The 23,551-nt window shown below is 46.6% G+C and overlaps 1 protein-coding gene across 2 annotated transcripts in view; it reads left to right on the top strand.

The window, feature by feature from the left end:
* The window catches only part of COMP (cartilage oligomeric matrix protein), a 35,273-nt gene extending 13,181 nt beyond the window's left edge, over nt 1-22,092 (top strand). The window contains exons 5-26 of one of the 2 annotated variants that reach the window (XM_030509708.1): nt 139-284; nt 4,609-4,730; nt 4,892-5,025; nt 6,468-6,715; nt 8,799-8,884; nt 10,950-11,001; nt 13,117-13,289; nt 14,551-14,688; nt 15,456-15,533; nt 15,676-15,834; nt 16,395-16,499; nt 16,639-16,746; nt 16,916-17,075; nt 18,292-18,410; nt 18,817-18,869; nt 19,262-19,455; nt 19,880-20,058; nt 20,269-20,317; nt 20,550-20,746; nt 20,879-21,051; nt 21,222-21,361; nt 21,536-22,092. In XM_030509708.1, the coding sequence (XP_030365568.1) occupies nt 6,640-6,715; nt 8,799-8,884; nt 10,950-11,001; nt 13,117-13,289; nt 14,551-14,688; nt 15,456-15,533; nt 15,676-15,834; nt 16,395-16,499; nt 16,639-16,746; nt 16,916-17,075; nt 18,292-18,410; nt 18,817-18,869; nt 19,262-19,455; nt 19,880-20,058; nt 20,269-20,317; nt 20,550-20,746; nt 20,879-21,051; nt 21,222-21,361; nt 21,536-21,582 (2,286 nt within the window). In that variant the 5' untranslated portion in view covers nt 139-284; nt 4,609-4,730; nt 4,892-5,025; nt 6,468-6,639 and the 3' untranslated portion in view covers nt 21,583-22,092. Of the gene's footprint in view, nt 1-138; nt 285-4,608; nt 4,731-4,891; nt 5,026-6,467; nt 6,716-8,798; nt 8,885-10,691; nt 10,824-10,949; nt 11,002-13,116; nt 13,290-14,550; nt 14,689-15,455; nt 15,534-15,675; nt 15,835-16,394; nt 16,500-16,638; nt 16,747-16,915; nt 17,076-18,291; nt 18,411-18,816; nt 18,870-19,261; nt 19,456-19,879; nt 20,059-20,268; nt 20,318-20,549; nt 20,747-20,878; nt 21,052-21,221; nt 21,362-21,535 lie in introns of those variants that run through there. The other variant, XM_030509709.1, reaches the window with a different exon arrangement.
* Nucleotides 22,093-23,551: the final 1,459 nt, after the last annotated feature.

Below are 23,551 nucleotides of genomic sequence, written 5' to 3' on the forward strand. Positions count from 1 at the left end.
CTTGGACCTATATTGTGGCTTTGTCACCAGCATGTCAACTGGCCTTGTCTCTTGCTGTTCCTTGGTAGTATCACATCTCTGGTGAAACTGAACTGTGGTGGTCTTACTGTGCGCTTAGACACTTTGTCTTTGTTGCAGGACTATAGTTGTTGGATATTTTCTTCTCTTGTAAAAGTCCAGCTTTTCTTGCTGATGCTCCTCAAGAGTTCCTACAACATCGTGTGCTGTTCTCTCAGCCAGTGTGGGCAGGATATGGCGCTTCCAGGAAGATTCTTGCAGTGGTGGTAAGGCTGCCCAGACAATATGTAGTATCCCTTAGTTCAGATGAATGTGCATGTGCTTTTCCCTGCCAGCGTCTGTCAGGGAAGGTTCCCCTTCTTCAGAGAAGCAAGATGGTTTAGTTATTACAGTGCTGGCAGGAGCTTTGGGCTTCCAGGTTCAATTTATTTGCATGGTGTGACTGAGCGGAAGCTGCTGAGCTTCTGAATGACTCAGTTCCATGTCTGTGGAGAGGATTCTTTCTTCCTCAGGAGTAATGTGGCAATGACAAGTCAGGCCATTCAGCTTTCTCATGGCTGCTCCAGGTGGTTTATCTTGTTGGGAGTCTCATTAGACCAAGAAACAAAAAACCTTGTGGGCGAGGAGCTGCTTCTGATTCTTACTGGGAGCTTCCTAGGACGGGTCCGGAGGCGCAGAGAACCTGTCCTGGTGATACACAGACATTTTCAGGCTTGCACCTTTCTTTTCCCCCACCCCAGCAGTCACAAAATTACATGGAAAAAAAGAAAGACAAAGGAGGTAGTAAAGGCATCAGGTGGCAATTCCTTTTGCTGTGTTTGTTACAAATGTCTCTTACTTATAAAATTTATTGTATTGGCTGTTCAACAGCAAAAATGTTGGAAAACCCCTGCTCAGCTCCCACTTCTTATTACTTTTTGGTTGAGGGTTAGAAGCTCAGGATGAAACGAAGAGTTTGAATGAGTTTTTGGCTCCTCTGTGTCTTTTTGTGGGATTCCTCCCCCAGACTCTGGAAGGCAGGTCTGGGCCTTGTTTGAGAAACCATTTTGCAGCTATTTTTGTGTATTAGTGTGATGGTGTTTGTGTTCTGCTCTGTTCAAAGCTCAAAGAGAATGTTCAGGATGAAAACTGATGTTCCATCAAAAGCCAACTTCTCACGTGGTAAATATGAAAGTCCTCACATTCCTAATAGTGGTGGAGGAGTGAGCAGGAAAGCTGAGCCTTCTGAGACTCTCACTTTCCTTCCAGGAAGGCCCCATTTGCTGTGGTGGAAGATAGCAGCTTCCTCCCAGGAGATGTCACAATGTGCCTGTTGCTGTGACACCAGGCCATGGCCCAGTGGTGTCACTCTGCCTATTGCCACAGGCAGTTGTGTGGCCTTTTTTTAGCTCATATAAATGGCTTTGCTGACATGAGTCGAATGCCATTAGCAGGACAGGGAACACCAAGAACGAAGTGAGCACAGTGCACAATGGAGCCATTCCATTTGTTTTGCAAGCTCCATTCTCCACCACTGCACTTTGCCATTGATTAAATGAAAACCCCATTAAAAGCACTGATAAAAGGCCTCCCACACCCTCCAGTTCTTGCTTTCCTGAGGAAGTCAAAGTTAGAGACATAAACCAGACTGCAGCAAGCCGTAACTCTTCAAACATGTAACAAACCACAACCTGTAATGGATTATTCCATCTTGCAATGACTGAGGTGGACGGGGATGTTCTTACCTGTTTTGGGCTGCTGGGTTTTGTGTGTAACATCTTCATTGCTTTTGGTGTCCATGTCAAATAACAAACCTGCTTCCATAAAGCATTGGTGCTATTCTTTATGTTATTTAGTTAGTATCTAAACTTTGTTACTTCAGGACTGCAGATAGCTCTAAGCAGATCCTTTAGGAATCCTGTTTGTTGAGGCTGTGTTTTAGCAACGGATGAATAAGTATTTATACATAATCAAGCCATAAAATCGTGTTTTGCAAACTTTTGAGAGTAGGTTTTTGTTTCGTCTGGAAGCACATAATAGAAAGATAGGAGGAGGCTGAAGCTGGGCCTCACACTTCAATGCCTGTCCTTCTCACAGTGTGTACCTTTGGGGTTTGTAAATGTTAGACAGTAGCATTCAAAATAATGCTGCTGATGTATTTGGGCTTCTCACTGATCCACTCGGGGTGAAATGTGTCGGGTTGGTCCAACTCCAGTTGTAATCCAGCAGTTCACCACAACAGCCAATACATCTTCTGAGTCATGGATAGTTTATGCCCGGTGACAGTTAACAAAAATACTGACTGATGAAGATTCAGTTGAGACTTCAAGTTTGCAATGACTATGATCATTTTGCATCTCCACCTTCCTATATTGCTGCAGACATCACCAGGCTCTTTTGCACAAGGATGGAATTGAAATGCAAGTTTTCAAATATCTAGTGCTTGTTCAAAGAAGGGACTGGTCTGCTCTTTGAGTCCATGGGGAATAAGATAAGAAGCAATGGGCTTAAATAGCATCCCTTGGAAACATTTTCACAGTAGGGATATAGAGCATTGGAAGGCTGCCTGGGGTGGCTGGGGAGTGTCTGTCACGGGAAGTGTTTTAGAGAAGGGTAGAGATGTCTTCGTGAGGAGTGCATTGGTACTATTGATCCTGTATTGGGGACAAAAGGAGGAGATGCTTTTTGAAACCATCTTTTATATAATTTGGTTTCTTATGACCATAAATATATAAGAAACACTGTAAACTACTCAGCATACCATTGAGGAGAGTGTAGATGTTTTTCACTTATTTTTAGCACTTGACCTTACAAGACTGACAAATAACTTTTTCCTTCTGACTTTTGTCCTCCGCTTGGCAAAGATTAGTTAAAAACACAGAGATGGAAAATATTTAAACTTTAAACTAGGATGAGCTTTTCTTTTCTTTGTTTGTTTGTGTGCTGCTTTCATTTGTGATGTCAACTCCAGTCAGGAAAAAAAGGTGTAACTAGCCTGGCACTGCACACTGCTAAAGCGCTTCCACACTGAAGCCCAAACAAACACTACCTGCTGCTCACTTCTTTTTTAATCAGTAATGCTTAAGAAGTTATAGACAAATGTGGAAGCTGTTTCCCTATCAGATAATAACAAGTTCAGATACATCAGCTCCTTTCGAATTTGTCTTTTTTTAAACAGAAACAGGCACCCAGAAATAACCAAGCCATGACCGAACACTTTCTGATCTGCTACTATGTGTTTAAGCTGTGTCAGAGTGGTGATTTACAAGGATTTCTAGCCCTCAGATCTGAATACAGAAAGGTATAAAATGAGTCCAAGGAAAATAAAGGTAGGAATGATCTCAGCCTGTGGAGACACCATGTCTTGCTCAGCTCAAGAAAGTTCTGAAGAAACAAGCTACATTTATTTGTAGTTATTTCGCTACTGTCAATGAATAGAAATGATCCCAGAAACTGTTGCAGACTGAAGAGAAATGGCTTTGGGTTTCTAGAAGAATGCCAAGACGTATTGATCACTGCCTTAGTATGCAGACAACTTACTTGTTCAAATATTTAAAGTTGGTGTAATGCAGATTTAATGTGCTGTGCTTCATTTCATTTAGAATAAGTGAGCACAAGCACTGTTGTGTCACTGTGCTGTTCTACACTGATTGTTGCTGAGGGCAATGAGGGTCATTTCTCAGCATGGAACATTCCTGACTTTACTCTTCTAAGTACATACTCACTGAGTGCATCTTCTAAGTACATACTCACAGTTTTCCATTTGGGCCAGAACACCTCAGCTAACTGCAGAGTTACTTACAAGCAACACGTGCTGCTTGTGAGCCAGGTCAATATAGTCTCCAGCCTTGCCAATAACTTCATTATTAGTGACTCTCTTGCAGAGGAGAACAGAGGTGGGAATGTCCTTGCAGGATGTCCACATTGTCCAAGTTCTCTTTTTCTCTTCCCTGTGAAGAGATCCAGGTTTGCTGCTGGTAGCCCTGAATATTCCAAATCCTTGGGTGACTTGCAGCTTGTCCACACAAGGTGTTCTTCACAAGAGAGGGGGTGTCTCTGTTCCTTTTGTCCTTTGCAGTGACTCCAGGAGCTTGGGAGATTTCTTCTTTATAATGTCAATTATTTGAGTTTCTTCAGTCCATAGTAAAACCCAAGAAAAGTATCTAACATCTCTATAATATGGTTTTGATGAGTTAATTTAGATGTTAAATGATAGACAAATTAGAAAATACAGTGAATTTTACATATAACATGATCACCATGTTTAGTATTATAAAAGGGCATGTTCTGGGCAGCTGAAAGTGTTCAGAAGAATGTGGAACTCTGTACAGAGGAAGCAGGACTTTTCATGACGGTCTTCAAGAGATCTTCCTGGATGCCTTGCTAGATCCCTTCCTGGATCCCTTGCTGGCTGGGGTCATACTGCTTTACAAGCCAATGTCACACACTCTCAGAAATGACTTTAAAGGGTTTTTTCATGTGGCTTTGTTTGGTTTTATGTCCTGCTATCACTGAGTAATACTTTGCATAGATAGCAGAAAACGTCATTACTGCTCATACCTGTTTTATTTGCCTTGTACTGAATATTTCCTTTTTCATTTCTTTTTGTAGTACCAGGACTTTGATTGTCTCATCATTCTACGTGCACATTTATTTCTCCATACAAAGCAAACCTGATGGCAGCTGGTTCTGAGGTGACCTCACAAGTGACCCTTGTCCACTCTTCATTCCATGTGAGTTACATCTCTTTCTTTCTGGAGTTTTATGACTTCTCCTCACTTGAAAAAAACTTTTTTTTCTGAATAGTTGGCTAGAACCGGCCTTTATTAATGACCCATCAGGCTTCTGTTGAAGTAATGTGTTTTTCCCTTAAAACTCTCCACTAGCATAACAGGTCCTAACAGGCTTCCTTGCTTGCCATCTAGCAGGGTCCTGGAGTGAGCAGCCTGCAGAGGCTGTTGCCTCTCACCTCCTGACAGCAGCATCCTCAGACATGAGCTGGACAGGCAGCGACTAACAACGTTTCAGGTGAGAGACTGTCTCTGTGGGATGCGTGATGGGGCGTTTTCATTCACTCCCCACTTGTTGCTATAAAATAAAACTGTAAATATTTCCCAGAACATCTCTGGGAAAACCAGTAGGTTTTATCTTTAATAATCAGTTGCCGTGGTTTGAATTTGTCCAGAAGCACCCAGAAATGCTAAAACCTGGGAAACTCCATGGTTCGGCGTTCCCACTGAGCCACTTCAGTTCACCACAAGCATCAAACCCTCAAAGCTGATTTATCTGTGGTTTGACAGCAGAAAGTCACTTGCTGTGTGTGACATGAGATGGCACATGTGCCAGACAAGCAGAATCATACCAGTGCCACCAAGGCAACACGTGCAAATCAACTTTATTTTCAGTGTAAATTGGCTTGGTGCAAGAAATGTAAAATCTGTCAGCTGCAGCATTCCTGTAATACAAACAACATTGATTTGCTTACTTTAGTGACCATCCACACCCCAGTGCCTGCAGGGCTGCTCCCAGTTACCTTCAGCAGCTGTGCACAGCCACAGGGATGGGAAGGTTTTCCTGAACCTGGGAGGTCTGAGGTCAAACTGAGAAAACAAATGTGTATGTAAATAGCCATGATCCTGCTGCTGTAACACTTGAGAGACTGAGCTACTGTTTCCTGGGGCTTTCCTAACTGTGCGCCCGAGGGTGTTGCATGATCACCATACTGACAGATCTCACAGTCAAGCAATGGGAACGTGTGATCAGGAATTTCACTGCTTTTCAGACCAACCTTTTCTGCAGGTCACAGTTTTAACGTGTGATTTCCCTGAGGTAGTAGCTTTAAGATTTTCTTTGGGCAGATTTTCTTTGGCTGCTGTAGATGGATTTCTCAATCTGCTCTGTCCCCTCTGATGGAAAATGCTGGATTGAGACTGGCGAAAAATGCTGGATTGAAACTCCTTGCTTTACTGACATGAAACAGCAAAGTCTACCTTCCTTTCATACCATCACTTCTGCATTGCATCCTTCCTTTAGGTGGGGGCAATAAGAACATCAGCCTTCAGGGCTAGTATATTTGCCCAATCCCTCTCCAAAATAGGATGTGGTAGCTCCTCTTTGGAGTTGGAAGATGACTCAATAGTTCTACCCCAAGTGTGAGTGGTGAAACTGTCTTTTGGGAGTTAAAAGAGCCTTTTCTGAAGCTCTAGTGAAGTCCAGATGTCTCACAGCTTTTGTGATCTTGCGAGCAGTTTTAGAAGGAAAGCCTGTCAGGGATACAGCTATGAATCATCTGTCTATCCTGTGTCCATGAAGAAGAAATAAAAACCCCAATCCCAAAAGAATCCATTTAATTCTGGAATTTTCTGACCTATTTTGGTGCAAGCTGGGCTTAGAAAAAAAACCCCTCAAGCTCCTGTGCTGATGAGTTTCTCATATTGTTTACTCCTGTAACATTCCCTGTGCACTGCCAGCCAGGAATGACGTCCACCCCTCGTCCAGCATCACAGAATAAGAACTTCAGAGGAAGGAATGCAACTTCATAAATAGCAAACCACAGACACTAATGGGGAGCAGAGGCAAACCTGCAGGTTAAAATTCCTTGCAAGAGAAGTCCATAGATCCACACTGCCTGGAGATTCAGAGATGACTTCAGCTCTAGCCTTCGTTTTCCTCCTCTGCCTCTCCTGCCCCTTTTCATCATGTCAGCAGAGAAGGGCTGGTAAGTCATTTCATGATCTCTGTATTTTCTGGACTCGTATGTTTTCTAGACTCCTATGAAAAGTGTGTTTTGCAGAAGGGAATGAGGAAGGAGGTAACATTCAACTGCACCACTGAAGCCTAAAAACAATGTTTAGGGATTTTGTAGTTTCATATGAAACTCGAAGCTGAACTGTGTAAATGTTCGGTCTTGGATTTTTCCTCAGTTCCCCTCCAGAGCAGTGAAGTTGGTTTTTAAGAAAACATTTATTCAAGGGCAGCTGGAAATTTTGGTGTGTTTTGTAATGACCTAAAAAAGACATTTGCTATTAATCTGCATTTTACATGTGATTTAAGTTAAAAATCAGATCATACAAAATGTCCTATAGCAGGATCCTTAGATATCCGCTCCACTTGTGCACACAGAGCTCAGGGAAGCCCTGACTTCCAGGAATGTACTTCATTACAATAGGGGAATGCTCAGCTCAAAGAGGATCTGTGAGATCTGGCAGACTCAGGCTGTGTACCAGAGATTCAGGTGTGTGCTTGTGGAGACAGAATGAGTCCCTGGAGAAGGATGCATAGCAATGGGAATGTCTGCAAGTGCCTAGATTTCCTTCGGGATTTGCTCCTGGGCAGTGGAATCATTATTGTGAATTTGGATATTAAAAAAACCCCAAACTTTTCTTTTAAATTACGTCTTGCTACAAGGGATGGAAAATTCTGCCCAGGAATAACAGCAGCTGCCTGCAGGCTTCCTGCAGAGCTTATTCAACCCCTCTGGAGTTAGATATCATATGCAAGCTCCTTGTTTTCAATAAAATAAGGAACATCACTTGGATTCAGTCCTTCTGTCTTAGAATGTCACATTTGTGGTACTTTTAATTTAGTTTCCAAACCAAAATGTATTGGAGGGGTTGCAAATACGCACAGAATCCTCTTGGTTCTTTGTGGGGTAGACCCGTGAGGCTTCCAGGCTTGTTTGTCACAGGGAATGCCAGAGTTGTTGTGCTAAGCACGGGCTCCCACCCTGCCTGTGCCACTGGCAAACTCCTCATGCTGAAGGAGGCAGCCCCCAAATCCAGCTGATTTTCCCCTGAACACGCAGTGGAAGATGCTGCTGTTTGTCTCTTCTTAACGGTTTGCTTGCGCTGTAGGCAAGGTGTGACTTCTGCTAAAGGATTGCTTCATCTAGAAAAGCCAAAATGAGGTTGTGCTTTCTCGTAAGAGACAGGGAATAGCAGAGTTGAGCTTTGTGTCCACTTGGTTTCAAATGGTTCAAGTTTTCTTAAAACTGACCTAGTTTTAGAAGCAATGAGCTGCTTCCATTCATTCCTCTTGAGCGAAGCTGGAGTATGGACTGGATATGGAGCATGTCTCAAAGGACTGGGCAAGTCTAGAATCTAGCAGATGGGAGAGAAAAATCATGTTAATCTGCCCTAAATGACCTTGTAAAATGCTTTCTATCCCGTTCAGCGTAGCTTAAACAGGATTTTGCAGTGTTGGATGAGCAGATGGATCCTCCATGTCCCAAAACCACTACTGAGCAATTTGAAACTGCCGCTACCCAAAAAGAACCTGTCTCCAGCAAGGAAAAGTCTGTCCCTTGAGAACAAGAGAGGCAAGGGCTGATGTGCTGGTTTTCCACGTTCAGTGCTTGGCAGCACATTTGGGATAGACTCAGCAAAGGGACTTACTTCAGTGGTGCCCTTCATAGCAGCTTCCACAGCACTGAATTATTAATCTGCTGCTTTTGGCAGCAAAGCCTTCCTATGTGTGAACTGCAGAGACCGTGCCAGATAAGCAGCTACCACAACTGCCAGGCTGCCAGGCCAAGCTGTTTGCTGAGGGGTAGCTGTTACCTGCCTGCCAGGCACGGCTGATTATCACTGTCTGCCCCATCTAGAGCAAACTCTACCCCGTGTGCAGGTCTCTGTTAATTCCAACAAGCTTCTAGTTAGGAACTGCCAGAGACTGGTGCGGAGGAGTCTGTATCTCCTCATATCTTAATAATATCTCGTACCTTAAGCTGAAGTTAATAATACCGTTGGTTTGGACTGCTAATGGCTCTTCTGTGTTTTTTCCAACCACTTTGGTTTGTTTAGGAGGTGAAGTTGGGCCAGAAATGCTGGAAGAGATGAGAGAAACTAACCGTGTGCTAATGGAAGTTCGAGACTTGCTGAGACAGCAGGTAGGTGAGAAAGGGACCTGGGTCCTTATATGCAGAGAGATCTCTGAATCCTCTGCCTTATGTGCTGAGTTCTGCAGCTGGGGGGGGCTGCTTCTTGTGTGAAGTGAAATGAGCAATAGAATTATTGCACTGCAAACCAGAATCAAGAGGGTGGTCTCACAATCAGATCTGTAACTCTGAGATAAAGTGGATTGATGTGAATTCCAAATTCTGCTGCTTAGAACCCTGTCTGCTGAGAACAGAAAGAACTCAAAAGAAAAACAAAAAGCCACGCACACACAGTGGGTATACATTTAACTGGAAAAACAAGTCACTTTTTCCTTGGTTTTGTGGGCTCATGAAATCAGTTAAAGAGTCCAAACTTGGAAGATGGAAGAGACCTTTCAGCCGTCTATTAGGGTCCTGGAAAGGGAAGTCATATGGAGTCTAAACAAGCTCTGTATTCACTCTTTCCTCTTGTTGTTTTAATCCTAAGCTTTTCTGGCTCTGGTAGTTTCTTAGGGAATTTGGAACTTCTTGGGTGCTTAGATCTTTTCCCATTTTAGCGACGAGATGGTGGTTTGTCTGGTCCACTCCCTTTTAAGCACAGAAAAAGGTTCCATTCTCCCTTTCCCCACTGTGGGAGCTGAGGGCAGCAGCCTCTGCCTGCCAGAGGACTGGAATGGCAGACAGGCCCCTGTGCCAGTGCAAACTGGGCGGCCTCTGATCTGCAAAACCATCTGTTGCGTTGAGCTCCCCTCACATCTCAGGCTGCAGCATAAACAGCCAGTGTTTACTAGGAACCAGGTCAGACATGGTTCCTGGCAGCCTCAAGCAATGATTTCCAGTGTTCCCTTCCAGCCCAGCCCTGCTTTCCATACAGGTTTTCTATTTGTTCTTTCTCTCACTGTGCCACCTAATTGGGGGTTTTTTTCATCCATGGCTTTTCTCAACAGTGCTTTCAAGAAAACTTCATAAGCAAAACTTGCAAATAGAACTGGAGAGCCAAGGGGGCACTTCATCATTGCTCAATCTGTGCAAAGATTTTCTATAGCTTACTTTTTCTTGATTCAGCATTTTGGGATGTTGGCAATAAGGATGGCAAGAGGCCTAACAATGAAAGGCCAGATCTACTCTCCTGAGCCAAAGGCTGAAGTATTTTTGGCACAAAGGAGCCACTGATACTTCTTAGAAGTGCTCCAAATCCTCCACTCTGCTCTGTCAGCCTCTTCTAATGGGAGATGTTCTGGGGATTTGGGTTAGATTTCTTTCTGCATTAACCATTCAAAATACAGGACCCCGGGCTGTGTTGGAGGGAAGAGAGTATCTAACATAGGATGAAACTTGCTCTTACACCTGGGAGCTGGCAGAGACATGAGCTTTTGTCAAAGTGAAATGATGTCCACAGGGTGTGAAAGGTTGGTCCTGAGCATCGGTTGCAGACAGTCAGTGAGGCTTTGCAGGAGCTAAGTCTGCTGGGATTGCTCTCTAAGGTGCTGGAGACTCCATAAACATTAGCTTGGGACTGACATGCTTACTTCTGCCTCTCCATATCCCAGGTGAGGAAGTCTGGAAGGAGGAGCTTTCATGAACAGATTCTAAACATCCTCATGGCACGGGCATTTGGAACAAAGAATGGCATAAGCAATGTCAGAGATTATTCAGATATCTGCGAAAATGGCCCATGGGAGCCCCCCTCTGAGCCACAGAGTCTGGGCTGCAGATCAAGCAGACCTCTCTTGGACTCTAGTTCAGCATCTTTTAGAGTAGAAGACCCAAATAAAGTAGATTTCTCTTTCTCTGTGACACTTGTTTGTGTGTATTCAAGTCAAGTGTCTCCTGCATCTGTGACAGAATAGTATTACCAAGATAGCCTGGAGAAACACTGGAGCAGGGAGTGACTTGCAGCAGGGAGCACAAGCCACCTCAGGTTCCAGAAAGTCTGCAACATAGACTTTGGGTAAGAGTTCCTTTGTCAGTAGCTGTGCAGTCTCAGAGACACCCTGGGTTTGACAGTGGGGCTTACTAGTTTCTGTGGGAGCAAAACTCACCCTTTGGTTAAGTGATGGTTCTTGTTTTCTTCTAGATTAAGGAGATAACATTCCTGAAGAATACAGTCATGGAGTGTGATGCCTGTGGTGAGTTAGTGAGCTGAGTCCTGTGTTCAGCTGTCTCCTCCAAGTCCTTCATACCTTTGTGTGCAAGCAAGTACTAAAAAGCTACCTGTGACCACGTCCCCAAAGGAAATGGCTTGTTTCACAATTACCTGAGTGTCACAGGGTAACACTCCGTATTAGTGATGCTTTTTTCTGCACGCATGGACCACCATTCCATGCTTCTCTCGTGTTCCATGGCAGCTGAAGTAATTACCCTTTTCCTGAGCAGAAGTAGCCTTAAAAAGCTGATCCTTCCTTCCAGCAAACCCCCCAGCATTTGCTTACTCGCACTGTTTCTGAAATCAGCTTTGTTGGTGGCTTTGTGACACACTGTGCTGGACTTCTCAGGGTAGCTACATGCTGGTGCAGAAAGCTGCCCAACCACATCTCCTCATAACCCAACCCATGGCCCATGCTTGAATTGCCTGGGAATGCACACTGGGTATCCTGTGGGATACAGCTGGCTACTCCTGAGCTGCAAGTGGAAGAGAACATCACCCCCAAGAGGTACTGCTTTGCTATTCCTTCCGTCCTAGTGCTGCCACCATCCAAGCAAAGAGGTTTATGGAGAGTTCAGGAAGCATGGTCATATTTTTTCCCACATAAATCTTGTCCTCTGCTCCCCAATAAATGTTGTAGGGTTTTATTTCTAAACCGGAACTTACTTCCAGTCTATCTGGCTTGCAGAAAGCATGGTTCTTGGAGATGCTCTTTTATTTGCCAGTACACTCAAAGGGTGCAGCAATAGCCATGTCTGCATTTGGAGAGATTGTCCTTCTGCTGGAAAAGAGATTAGCCAAAGCTCCTGGGGCCTGCAGCACAGAACTGCATTTGTCCACAGCAATTGTTTTAATAATTTGCTCATAAAACTGTCCTGAACTTTCTCTGTTACTTGATTTCTGCCTTCCCCACTTGCTAGTCCGTTTTATGTGTGTTCTTCTCCTGTACTCCTAACTGTAGAATTTGAGCCTCTTTTAGTCATGCATTGAACAACGTGACTCCCAGCAGTCGTGTGCTTCTCATTATTGCTCAGAAAGAGAAACATGAAGAGAGGAAGCCTTGGGTTTAGTGAAGATTTTGCTGCTGGCAGTGGTGGAGTGTTGGCTTTTGTTCTGTTTTGTTTCAGGTTTTTCATGTTAGGCTTTTAAACTGGAGAAAGTGGGAGCAAAAAGTGTCCTGCTACCATGTAGAGTAGTGGCTATGGGAGATTGTGACAATTCTGGAAAGTTTATTCACAGTCCTGAACCAGCCTTCAGTGAAGTTCTGCAACTTCTCCAGTGCTGTGGGGCAGGTCATGAGGATAGAGACAAAAACCTGGCATTTGGCCTCAAACTTTAAGGGAAGCTGGTGTGAGCAGTGTGGGCACAGGCTGGATTGGTTCTCAGTGCTTCGGAATAGGGCTGCAGGAGCATTTATATGGGTTAGAATTTCCTACCCATCACGCACAGTACATCATGCTTAGATGGACCATATTGCTGTATTCCAGCCCAGAAGTGATGAATGGCTGAATAACAGATTGATTTCCCATCTGCCAGGATGAAGGGAGGTTGTGGAGACAACAGGTAGCATGTTATGCATAACATTATGGCACAGAGCCTTATTGAGCCTGATGTGAGTATTTTCCTGCTACAGACCAAGCTGACCTGTTTAACATGCCTGCTTCTACAGCAGAGATTTTGGCTGACAGCCCTTCACAGTGCTTCCCAGACTTCAGCCTGTGTGGGTTCTGCTTTAAGCCAGGTGCCTGAGTCCGTAGCACCAGTGAGGTGTAGTTATGAAGGAACCAAGGAGAGAACTGATATCTGTGGAACTCCAAAGCAAGGGCATTGCACCAACAACAAGAGATTTGGACTGGAGCTAAGGCTTTGGGGGGTTCTTGTTTATTTTTTGTCTGCTCTGACTCAGGAATTTGTCAGACTGCTGCTTCTGGCTTCATTTTTTTCCATTTACAAAACAGCTACAACTGCTTGACCTCAGAAAGGATGTGAGGAAATGTCCTGTGTGTGAAGCACACTGATCCCTTCTGGGACAGCGGGACCACCTGATGCTCGTCCCTGGCAGTGACAGCTCTGTTCCAACATTCCTCTTGTCCTCCAGGCATGCACACCGAGGCCACAGGCCCTGTCATCACCGTCACACAGTTTAACAGATGCCTCCCAAACTCCTGCTTCCCTGGCGTGGCCTGCACCGAGACCGGCACCGGCTTCCGCTGCGGACCCTGTCCCCCGGGTTATTCAGGCAATGGCACCCACTGCACAGACATCAATGAGGTAAAAACCCCAAGTGGGACCAGCTGGAGGGTACGAACCTGATTCACTTGGCTTGGAGTGTTGCAAGTTAGTTTTGTGGTTATAAAGAAAAGTCTTGCAAATCCCCTCAGAGCTGCAGTTCATCAGAAACATCATTTCATGGGAAGGGAGGCTGTATCTCACCCTCCCTTGAGCTCTATTCCATGGTGGGTTTATATCCAGCTAGGGATTTCTTTCTAAAAGATACGTAGGCTCCAACAAAATAAATCTTTTGGTTTGTACCACACAGGAAGGTGAGTTTGGAAGCCCAGAACAGTCTCTTTTGGTCTTACGATCTTTTGAGCTGATGGCTGATGAGTTGTTAGAGATAAGATTTATTATGTGTGGAATAGAATCAAACGCTTCCCAAATAGTCTTTTTACAATAAATCTTACCACACTACTCTTAATGCTGTACTTCTGCCTTTAAATCAAACCTTGCTGGGCAGATACTGTTTGGTTTTTTCAGGAAGTGAGGCATTCCCTCAAGTTTTCTCTCCATGTCTGTGCAAAGCTTCACTCAACCGTTAATTTTGTGTGTCCATAAGACTCCTTAGTTCTGTGGTTCCCAAACCCCAGTCCTACGCTCTCCGATTAGGCCACCAAGCAACTGCAAGTGTCTTGCAAAGCCATATCACCTTTATAGTGTTTCAGTTTAAAAACCTGCTGAAAAGGGTCAATGAGAGATTTTGAGAGTGATGATAATCTGTCAGTCACCAAAACGTGGGAACCGCTCTGTTAATGTAATGTGTCTGCCAGTACAGAGCACAAGAATTCAGTGAAAATAAAGTGTTGGAGAAAATGAAGCATTAATAGCAGTTTTGGAAGACAATTGCTTCCCAGGGTAGTAAACAAACAACTGTTCTTGTCTGTCAAAACCAGTGTAAGAAATTATCCAGTTCCCTGGATTCAGAGGCTGCCAGGAAGGAAAGTGTGAAGTGAAGCCAGCCCTTTGCCTGGGCAATTGATGTCACCAAAGAAGAATTAGTCCTGAAAGTTGATTTGTTTTACTTGTCTGCACATTACTGGAACTTGGGAGAACAACTGAGCTGGGGAAGCTGCATTTTCCACTTCCAAGGAAAGCCAGGAACTTCTATGCATTTTTGGTTTATTCTTTAAAAAGAAAAGTACAATAGGTGGCTCTCAGCCAGCGAGGCCTGTTTTGAGAGCTGGCTTCACAGCTGGCTCTTGAGGGAGAGCTGTGGGCCTGCCTCACAGCTCTGCACCACCTCTCTTGTTTGCAGTGCAATGCAAACCCCTGCTTCCCGAAGGTCCAGTGCATTAACACCAGCCCTGGCTTCCGCTGTGATCCCTGCCCTCCCGGCTTCACCGGCCAGATGGTCGAAGGGGTTGGACTGGCCTATGCCAGAGCCAACAAACAGGTAAGGCCCAGAAACGTTTCTGTCTCCTTCAGAAGCTGTTAACTCTTTCCCCTCTGTAACTGTAATTCAAAAGTCTTGGAGCCTCCAAAGAAATGGGGGGGACATGCAAGGTGGCTGCATTGTGTTGGTGGAAAGACTGATGCAGTGAAAGACTTGCCAAGGATGTCCTGGCACATCAGCAGTGAAGCAACCTCCACTCCAAGACCTTATTTCTGCTCAATCTATGCTGGACAGAATGTTACATCTCTGACACCTCTGGGGCTGCGAAGCCAGCCCAAGGAATCCTTCATGCTAGGACACAGAAGAGCTCATACAGCTACTCCCCCTCTGCTTCCCCAACAGCTGTAGGCAGGTTAAAGTAAAAACAACAACACAAAGCCTAGCCTTCTGGTTTATAAGCAGGAATGGCATGTGGCTTGTGTTATTTAGAGAGCTGCTAGCTGGTCACAGGATGCAGTCTTTGACCTTCTTGTTCCGTTGACCCGCTTCTATCCTTTTACAGTAAGGAGATACTCTGCCAGCTCAGCTCAGAGCTAAGCTATTTTGCCAGGCTAAAATCTCTGGTGACTGTAGAGGGTGAGCAGCTCGCCTGGGGTCAGGAGTACTGCTGGGATCTGCCTCCAGTTTGAAGGAAAACTTGGAGCTGTGGGTCCTAGGAAGGTGTGTCAGGGGCGTTGCTTCTGCGTCTAGTGATGCTCTAATTCTGTAATCTGATGTGGGATCTGCTCAAGAGTGAAGTGAATATCTATTTTGTTGTTCCCGGGCAGGTTTGTACTGACATCAATGAATGTGAGACAGGTGCTGCCAGAAACTGTGTCCCCAACTCCATCTGCATCAACACGCGGGTCAGTACTACTGCAAGCCTCATGTGGGTCTCTTCCCCAGGCTCTGGGGCCTCTGTTAGCTGTGGAAATCAGCTGCTGAGGAAGGTTACAGCAAAGGTTTGCCAGGACTCGTGACTTAACTCCCTATTGCTCTTCCTTGCAGGGATCCTACAAGTGCGGGGCTTGTAAACCTGGCTTTGTTGGGGATCAAGTGAGTGGCTGCAGGAGCCAGTCAGTGAGACGCTGCCCTAACGGAGAGATCAGCCCGTGCCACGAGAAAGCAGAATGCATCGTGGAGCGCGACGGGTCCCTCTCCTGCGCGGTGAGATTCAAACCTTCCTGCGAGCAGCGTCTGCTCACTCCGCCTTCCCTTTGCTGTGCTTGCTCTGCTGGGTCTGCCACTGCCCTCTCCTGGAGAGCCTTCCCCACACTGACCTGCTCTCCTTTGCCACCTGAGCCGCTGCAGTGTTGCCTCCGGTGCTCCCTGGAGACGGGGGCTGCTCCTGGCACCTCAGATCCACTCTTGTGTGTTTGGGGTTTGGTTTTTGCCTTTGCCCGAAGTGCTACAAATTTGTCAGTCATGGAACATTACACACAGCTGAGCAGGGAGAAGCACCCTGCAGCAACCTGCAGGAGCCAAGATGCTGCTGCATCTGTCTTTATAATCTCAAGAACAAGCTGAGAGCTTGTATCTGAGCTATGTAAAGTGCTGTTTACAGTATAAATGCTTATTCCAGACAGCATTTTTCCCGTAGAGCACTGTGTACCTGGATTTGCAATGCTTCATGCTGGTTCTCATGTGAAGCCTTCCATTTCGGAGGCATATGATGGCCATCAGGGGACTCGCTGCCAGCCTCATTTTGTTCATGTGCTGTCTTCCAGTGCCTCGTGGGGTGGGCAGGGAATGGCTATGTGTGCGGGAAGGACACGGACATTGATGGAGTCCCTGATGAGAAGCAACGCTGCTCAGACAAAAAGTGCCGCAAGGTAAGATGCGGTTGTCTCGTGTAGCTGATAGCAGGACGTCAGAGGAATGCCCGACCAGAACTGGGCAATTCTGACAGGAGACCCTGCCCATCCTTCAGAACTCTGGTTCCTAACAAGCCCTTTGTTGCTTTCCTTGCAGGATAACTGCATGACTGTCCCCAACTCCGGCCAAGAGGATGCAGACAGGGATGGAATTGGAGATGCTTGTGATGATGATGCTGATGGAGATGGGATATTAAATGCTGAGGTTTGAATTCTAATGCTTAAGTTCTGCCATACCTAAATGTACCCAAAGGTCTTGCAAAGCAATTGCCTTCACTTCTCTCTCTCTCTCACTTGGCCAAGGGTCTGTGTTACTCCCCAGTAGCAGGCTCAGAGCCACACGTTCCCCTTCAGCCCGGCCCTGTCTCCCGCAGGACAACTGCGTGTACACGCGCAACGCGGACCAGCGCAACGCGGACAAGGACAACTTCGGTGACGCCTGCGACAACTGCCGCCAAGTGAAGAACAACGATCAGAAGGACATTGATGGTGATGGGAAGGGAGATGAGTGTGACGATGACATGGATGGAGATGGTAAGAGCAGCAGGAGAGCATCCTCAGAGAGGTGCATACATGCTGAGCTAAGGCCCAGAAAGCTATGCAGCACACAGCTAGACAGCCTCAGGGTAAGTGCCAGCCTTCAGAGGCTTGAGATCTACAGGAGCAGAACTAACTTCTGGTAGGATGAAGCACAGCTCAATTTTTTAGCTACCAAGTCAAGCCAACATCCTTTACAGTTCAGCTCTCACAGGATTTAAATATCTCTCATCAGGATGGTGCTAACAACTTTTTATTAGCACTCTTATCGTGCACAATCACATCAAACCTGTGTCAGACTTAAGCAAGAAAGATGTACCATGCAGACTGATCTCAGGCCAGACAAGGACACTACTTTGTGCTGTAATTTAAACATAGGAAGAAGTGTGGGAATAACCAAGTTGTTGGCAGCTACTGGCTCAAGGCAGTTTGTATCAGGGCCGTCTTCTGGGGTGAAGAAACATGAAATTACTTTAGAAACAGTGTGTGCACTGATGCTGCTGTATTTGCACAAAGCCTGCTTTCAAAAGCCAGAAATCACAACTGCCCTGGCCTGAGACACACATTCTTATTTACAGAGTGTTTCTGTATCTAGTGCTGTTTGGGTCTGGCTGCATCCTGCTGGCATGATCCGCTGCTGTAGTAGGTAGACGCAGAGAAGTGGGAAGTCAAGTCATGCAGGTTGCAATTAGATTGTTCCTGTCCTTGAAAAGGCCATTTCTAAACCTTCCAGGTCAAAGGGCCAAGATTAACCTTGACTTATTTTCTAATTACATAGATGTGTGCTTTAGTGGGAAAGCCTCTGTCATGGTTTAGGGGACCACAGACAGCTTCATCTTCATCCTCTTGGAACCCTCACTCCTGTACAGATGTGATGCCAGTTTGGAGCCACATTCTTCAGTTCTTTAGCTTCCTCTAAGGAACACAGTTTAGGACATTTCCTCTCAGGTTCATGTGCAGCAGCATGCTCAGACATCCAGCATGATGCAGCTTGGAGCATTTTAAGATCAGTTGCTGCTGATCTCTTCATCCTCCAGAGCTGCTGGGATGTAACTGAAATTGTGCAAAATGTAGACACAAATTTAAATAGTTGCTTTATTACATGACTTGAAGTATCCTCAATTTTTGCCATCTCTTACATCCGAAAGAGATCTTGCTGCATAGAGCCCAATAGGCCTGTTGCCTTGACGGGTCTACTTTGCATGTTTTACAGGGATCAAAAACCCAATGGACAACTGTGAAAGAGTTCCTAACCCTGATCAGAAAGATGTCGATGGTGATGGAGTAGGAGATGTCTGTGACAGCTGCCCCACAGTCAGTAACCCGGACCAGGTAAGGAAGTACTCCCCATTCTGCAGTCCTGTGACCGTGCTGCTCTCACCTGCCTGAGGTGCACAAACCTGGGAACCCACCGAGCACCACTTGCAAATGCCACAGTACGAAAGTGCAGCCCCTCGAGATCAAAGGGCCTGGTGTGTGGAAGAGGAAGCCAGAGAGGAACCGCTGCTCTCTGGCCTCCTCTCCTACTACCCCCTTCATCTGTGTTTAGAAATAGCACTGCTGGAATCCATCAGTGCCACATGTAAATCCTGCAGGAGGAACTCTCCCACTGTTGTCAGTTCTGTTTTCAATCAGAACAGCCATGGCACTGAGCTGACCCCTCTCTTTGGTCTCTTTATTGCCTAATCCACCTCTTGATCTATGGAAAATTTCAATTATTATTGCTTTATTTAACTAGAAAGATACCGACCATGATCTGGTGGGAGATGTCTGCGACACCAACCAGGACAGGTGAGAGCTTGCTGCAAAGATTACACTGGGTTTGCATGAAATCTTGGGGATGGAGGGAGAAAAAGGCAACTCCCTGACAGCCTGGCTTGGCCTTACCCAGGAAAAAGACAGAGGTTAAGGGAGATGGAGTTCTCTTCACACCTCAAAAGAACATGTCAGTGGAAGCATGGCCCGTGCTGGCCTGCTCATCATTACCTACCACCCACAGCCCTGTTCAGACACTCCAGCAGGAGTATTTCTGCTCTGTTGTTGGTGTAACTAACAGCTTAAGGCTAAACTCACCAACTTGCGCCGTTCTTGTGGAGGACCCCAGCTCCTAGAAAGGTGTTACCTGCTTCTTTTAAAAGCATCTTTTAAAATGGATGATCTTTACCTGTGATTTTCTCCACCAGCGATGGGGATGGCCACCAAGACACACGGGATAACTGCCCATCAGTGCCCAACAGCTCCCAGGTGGACACAGACAATGATGGGCTGGGAGATGAATGTGATGATGATGATGATGATGACGGGATTCCAGATGAGAAACCTCCAGGCCCTGACAACTGTCGGCTTGTCCCTAACCCTGGCCAAGAAGACTCGGATGGTAAGGGAATTGGATGCACCTAAGCTCTGCTTGGGGCCTTCTGTTCCTGGTGGCCAGTGCCTATCAGTTTGGTCTCTAGAGATAGCCAGGAATTAAGATCTTCTCAGTACTGACTTGGGACAGTCCTATGTCATTTTCGGATCTCCCAAAACCCTGGCATCAGGATCATATCTGGAACAAGTTCTCTTCCAGAAGTGACAACAATTTGAGGTGTCTTCTGCTCACAGCATCTCTGCAAGCAAGAGAAGCCTCAGGGTTTCTTTGCAACTGACTTAAAGTGTGCCAGTGCTCTGAACATCTCTTAACCTTGCACGTGGCTACCTTAAACTGCACTATCCAACAGCTACTGGAGAGAAACTCGGGTGTAAGGGGTAGGAGAGACTAATGAAAGCTTGTTACTCCTTTTCTTCTCTCGTGCTCTCAGGTGATGGTGTGGGAAACCTCTGCGAAGATGACTTTGACAGAGACATGGTGATAGACAGGATTGACGTGTGCCCAGAGAACGCAGAGGTGACACTAACAGACTTCAGGGCTTTCCAGACGGTTGTATTGGACCCTGAGGGTGATGCCCAGATTGACCCCAACTGGATTGTCCTCAACCAGGTAGACACTGCTCCAGAACAGGCTGGGGTTGGGAGGGAAGACACAGGCCTGTACCAAACTGCGTGCAGTTTTCCTTAGGAGACTCCGCAGGCTTCACATCCTAATCCTGGAGCCTCACCCCGGGGGTATCTTTCCTCTGAGCACCAAACCAGGGTCAAGTTGGTACATTTGAAACTGTTCTAATGAGACAACAAAATTCCTCTTTTTCAGGGCATGGAAATTGTCCAGACCATGAACAGCGACCCCGGCCTGGCCGTAGGTGAGGCTCTTCCTTTTGTCCTTTTGGGAAAGTTACCGCTCAGTAACTGCCTGCTCCTAGTGCAGCTTTACAAGTACTAATGCTTCATCCACCTCCTGGGGAAATACTTTCTGCAGTAGCAGAGGCTTCAGATCTGGCTCAGCAAAATCCACCTCCCCCATCCGGATCTGGAATCAAATGGATCTACATTTTGTCCTAGAACACAGAATCTTTGTTTTCGTACCCATTCCAGGTTACACGGCGTTCAACGGAGTGGACTTTGAGGGCACATTCCATGTCAACACTGCCACAGATGACGATTATGCTGGTTTCATATTTGGCTACCAGGACAGTTCCAGCTTTTATGTGGTCATGTGGAAGCAGATGGAACAGACATACTGGCAGGCAAACCCCTTCCGAGCAGTGGCAGAACCTGGAATTCAACTGAAGGTAAAGCAGCCATTGAAAAAGAATTCCCTAGTGGATTTGTGGCCGCCGCCTTAGCTGTGCTGCTTGGACACACGCAGCTCCAGTCAATCAGTCCTTTATCCTCACATCTTACCAGTCTCGTCTCTGTCTCAGGCAGTGAAGTCTAAAACAGGCCCAGGGGAGTATCTCCGCAATTCCCTCTGGCACACGGGAGACACCACAGACCAGGTCAAGCTGCTGTGGAAGGACCCTCGCAACTCCGGCTGGAAGGACAAGACCTCCTACCGCTGGTTCCTGCAACACCGGCCTCAGGTCGGGTACATCAGGTGGGGGCTTACAACTTCCTCTGCACGCCTGAGCAGCAGTTTAACGTGCAGAAACAGCATCTCTAGTGCGGTGCAGAGGGAAAGAGGAGGGAGCGTCTGATTGAGGAACAGTTTCTATGTGGGTGCATCAGTCTCATGTTCGTGTCCTACACACGCTTGTTCTCTCCTAGAGCTCGTTTCTATGAAGGACCTGAAGTAGTAGCAGACACAGGAGTTGTCCTTGACACAACCATGCGAGGAGGCCGCCTGGGAGTCTTCTGCTTCTCCCAAGAGAACATCATTTGGTCAAACCTGCGTTACCGCTGCAACGGTGAGTTTGAAAAAGCAAACACAGGAATTTTTGCCATTTTACTTCCAAGACATTCATTTGCTCTGGGATAACCTGCACCTACACCTGCAGCAGGATGGCCCACAGCACCTTAGACTATTTTTCGCTTCTGATTCTACTTCTAATCTATATTTGCTTTAATCTCCTCGTCCTCAGACACCATCCCAGAAGACTATGAAACATTCAGAGTTCAGCAAGACTAAGCCCTGCTGTAAAGATGTGTCCAGCCAGCCTTGCTTTCAGACCCTGCTAAGCTGCCCCACTATCGCTCCTGTAGCCCCTATAAGGAACTGTAAGTAACGTACCACTGCGGCATCATCCAGCATCTCTTCTACCACAGCAACTGTCTTTCTTACACGCTCCAAACCCGCTGGCACGGCCGTGGTGTAGACAGCGAGTGTGAACAGAAGCCTGAGCTGCTGTAAACATGAGTTCTCTACACACCGTGGAAAAAGATGTGCTGAGAAGCTGCTTGCTGTAGCTGGAATTGAGTCAGTCTGGTGTGGATGATTCCTAGGAATATTTTCCCTACTCAAAGGCTCTCGAGTGTGAATGTTTGTTTTCCTTTTCAAGCAGACCCAGCACTAGTCTGAAAAGGACACAGGGAGCAGCCCATGTACAAGTTGCTCACAAAACATTAAAAAAAGCACTTTAAGGAGAGTGTCTTTGTTCTGGAATGTTGGATAATAAATACTTGGAATGTTGGAGAATAAGTACTAGACTTCTTCTTTGTCATGTGCATGTTGCTTTTTCCTCCTCTGAAACTATTCTAATGCAGATGTGTAAGAGACCCTCAGCAGCGGGAAGCAGCTGCACTGCTGGAGAGCCCCCAGCTCCGTTATCAGTTGTTAGTACAAACGCACAGGGACATGTTCTCCTGCGAGACCCTCCCTCTGCTCAGACCGTCCTGCCCGGGTCTTGTGCGTGGGGGTGAGCTTTACATGAAAGCTTTAGGTGGGATCTGTCTTACGGCACCAGGCCGGGACTCCCACAGCTGAACAACCAAGGAACAGGGAATGCTGAAGCCGTTGGTGTCATGGGTGCTCATTTGGGCTGGGAACAGCAGGCACAGGGTTTCCATAGCTGCTAACTGGGGAAGGCTTCAGTCCTGCACTAGTGTAATCCCCAGTATCTTTTGGGTAACCAGTAGCAGCATTCCCAGGCTGACAATAAAAGCACATCAGGTAAGGGGTTCACACTGAAACTTCCTCCCAGTTCCTGTGGAACACTCAGAAGTGCCGCTCTGCGAGCTCCTTACAAGTTCCACTCTAGAGCAAGGCTGTAGTATCCATCCTGTACACTGGCCACGCTGCCCCCATTACATGTTCCCAAACAAGCAGGGTGTGAACACACCTTCCCTCTCCTCAAAAGGGCTCTCAGATCGGAAGGGACGTTGTATAAGCTTGTAAGAAACTGATTCCCAAGTGACTCTGGCCAGAGATGGTTCCAAACCAAGAGCAGGAATGAACAACCCTCCACTGACACTGGTCCCTGTCCCCAGCAACCCGGTCCCTGTGTCAGCTGCTCAGTGCACAGGAACCTTCCCACAGACAAGCACAAACCAGGGTCCAAACCAGATTCATTCCACTCAAGAGAGCGATGCAGCAGCTGCCCAAGTGGAGGGACTTGGTCCTTCTGTCCCAGCTGCCTTCGTCACGTCCTGCCCTGGTCATGGCGCCTCTGCTCATCCCCATGAGCCACCCAAGGCAGGAGCTCCTGAGGTGAACACTACCCCCAGGGAAAGCCCATGTCTGTGACAAGTGAATTGGGCCCGGCTGAGCACTTACACACTCAAACCTCCAGCAACTCAGACTCTCCTTACCCCACACAGCCCTAAAGCTACGCAGCAGCCCAGAGACGAGACCTCAGTGAGGCTGAGACAGTCACCACACTGGCCCCAAGAGACACCAGCACTCGGGATGCTTCTGGTGACAGCTCCAAGCTCCAGACTTGTCCCAGCACTCTGCATCTTTCCAAGCAGTTGCAGTTTCCTCACACAGAGTTGGGTTTCACCACTGCCAGCAGCCAGGGAACCACCAGCACTCAATTCTGCCCTTCCTTTAGAAACACGAGTACTGAAACACCAACATTTCAACCCTGAGAACCACCGGCCAAAGAGCAACCAACCAACAAATGAAGCTAAGAAAAAGCTGAGCAGCCAGAGACAAAACC

The sequence above is a fragment of the Strigops habroptila genome, chromosome 20, assembly GCF_004027225.2.
Source record: "Strigops habroptila isolate Jane chromosome 20, bStrHab1.2.pri, whole genome shotgun sequence".
Lineage (NCBI taxonomy): Eukaryota > Metazoa > Chordata > Aves > Psittaciformes > Psittacidae > Strigops > Strigops habroptila.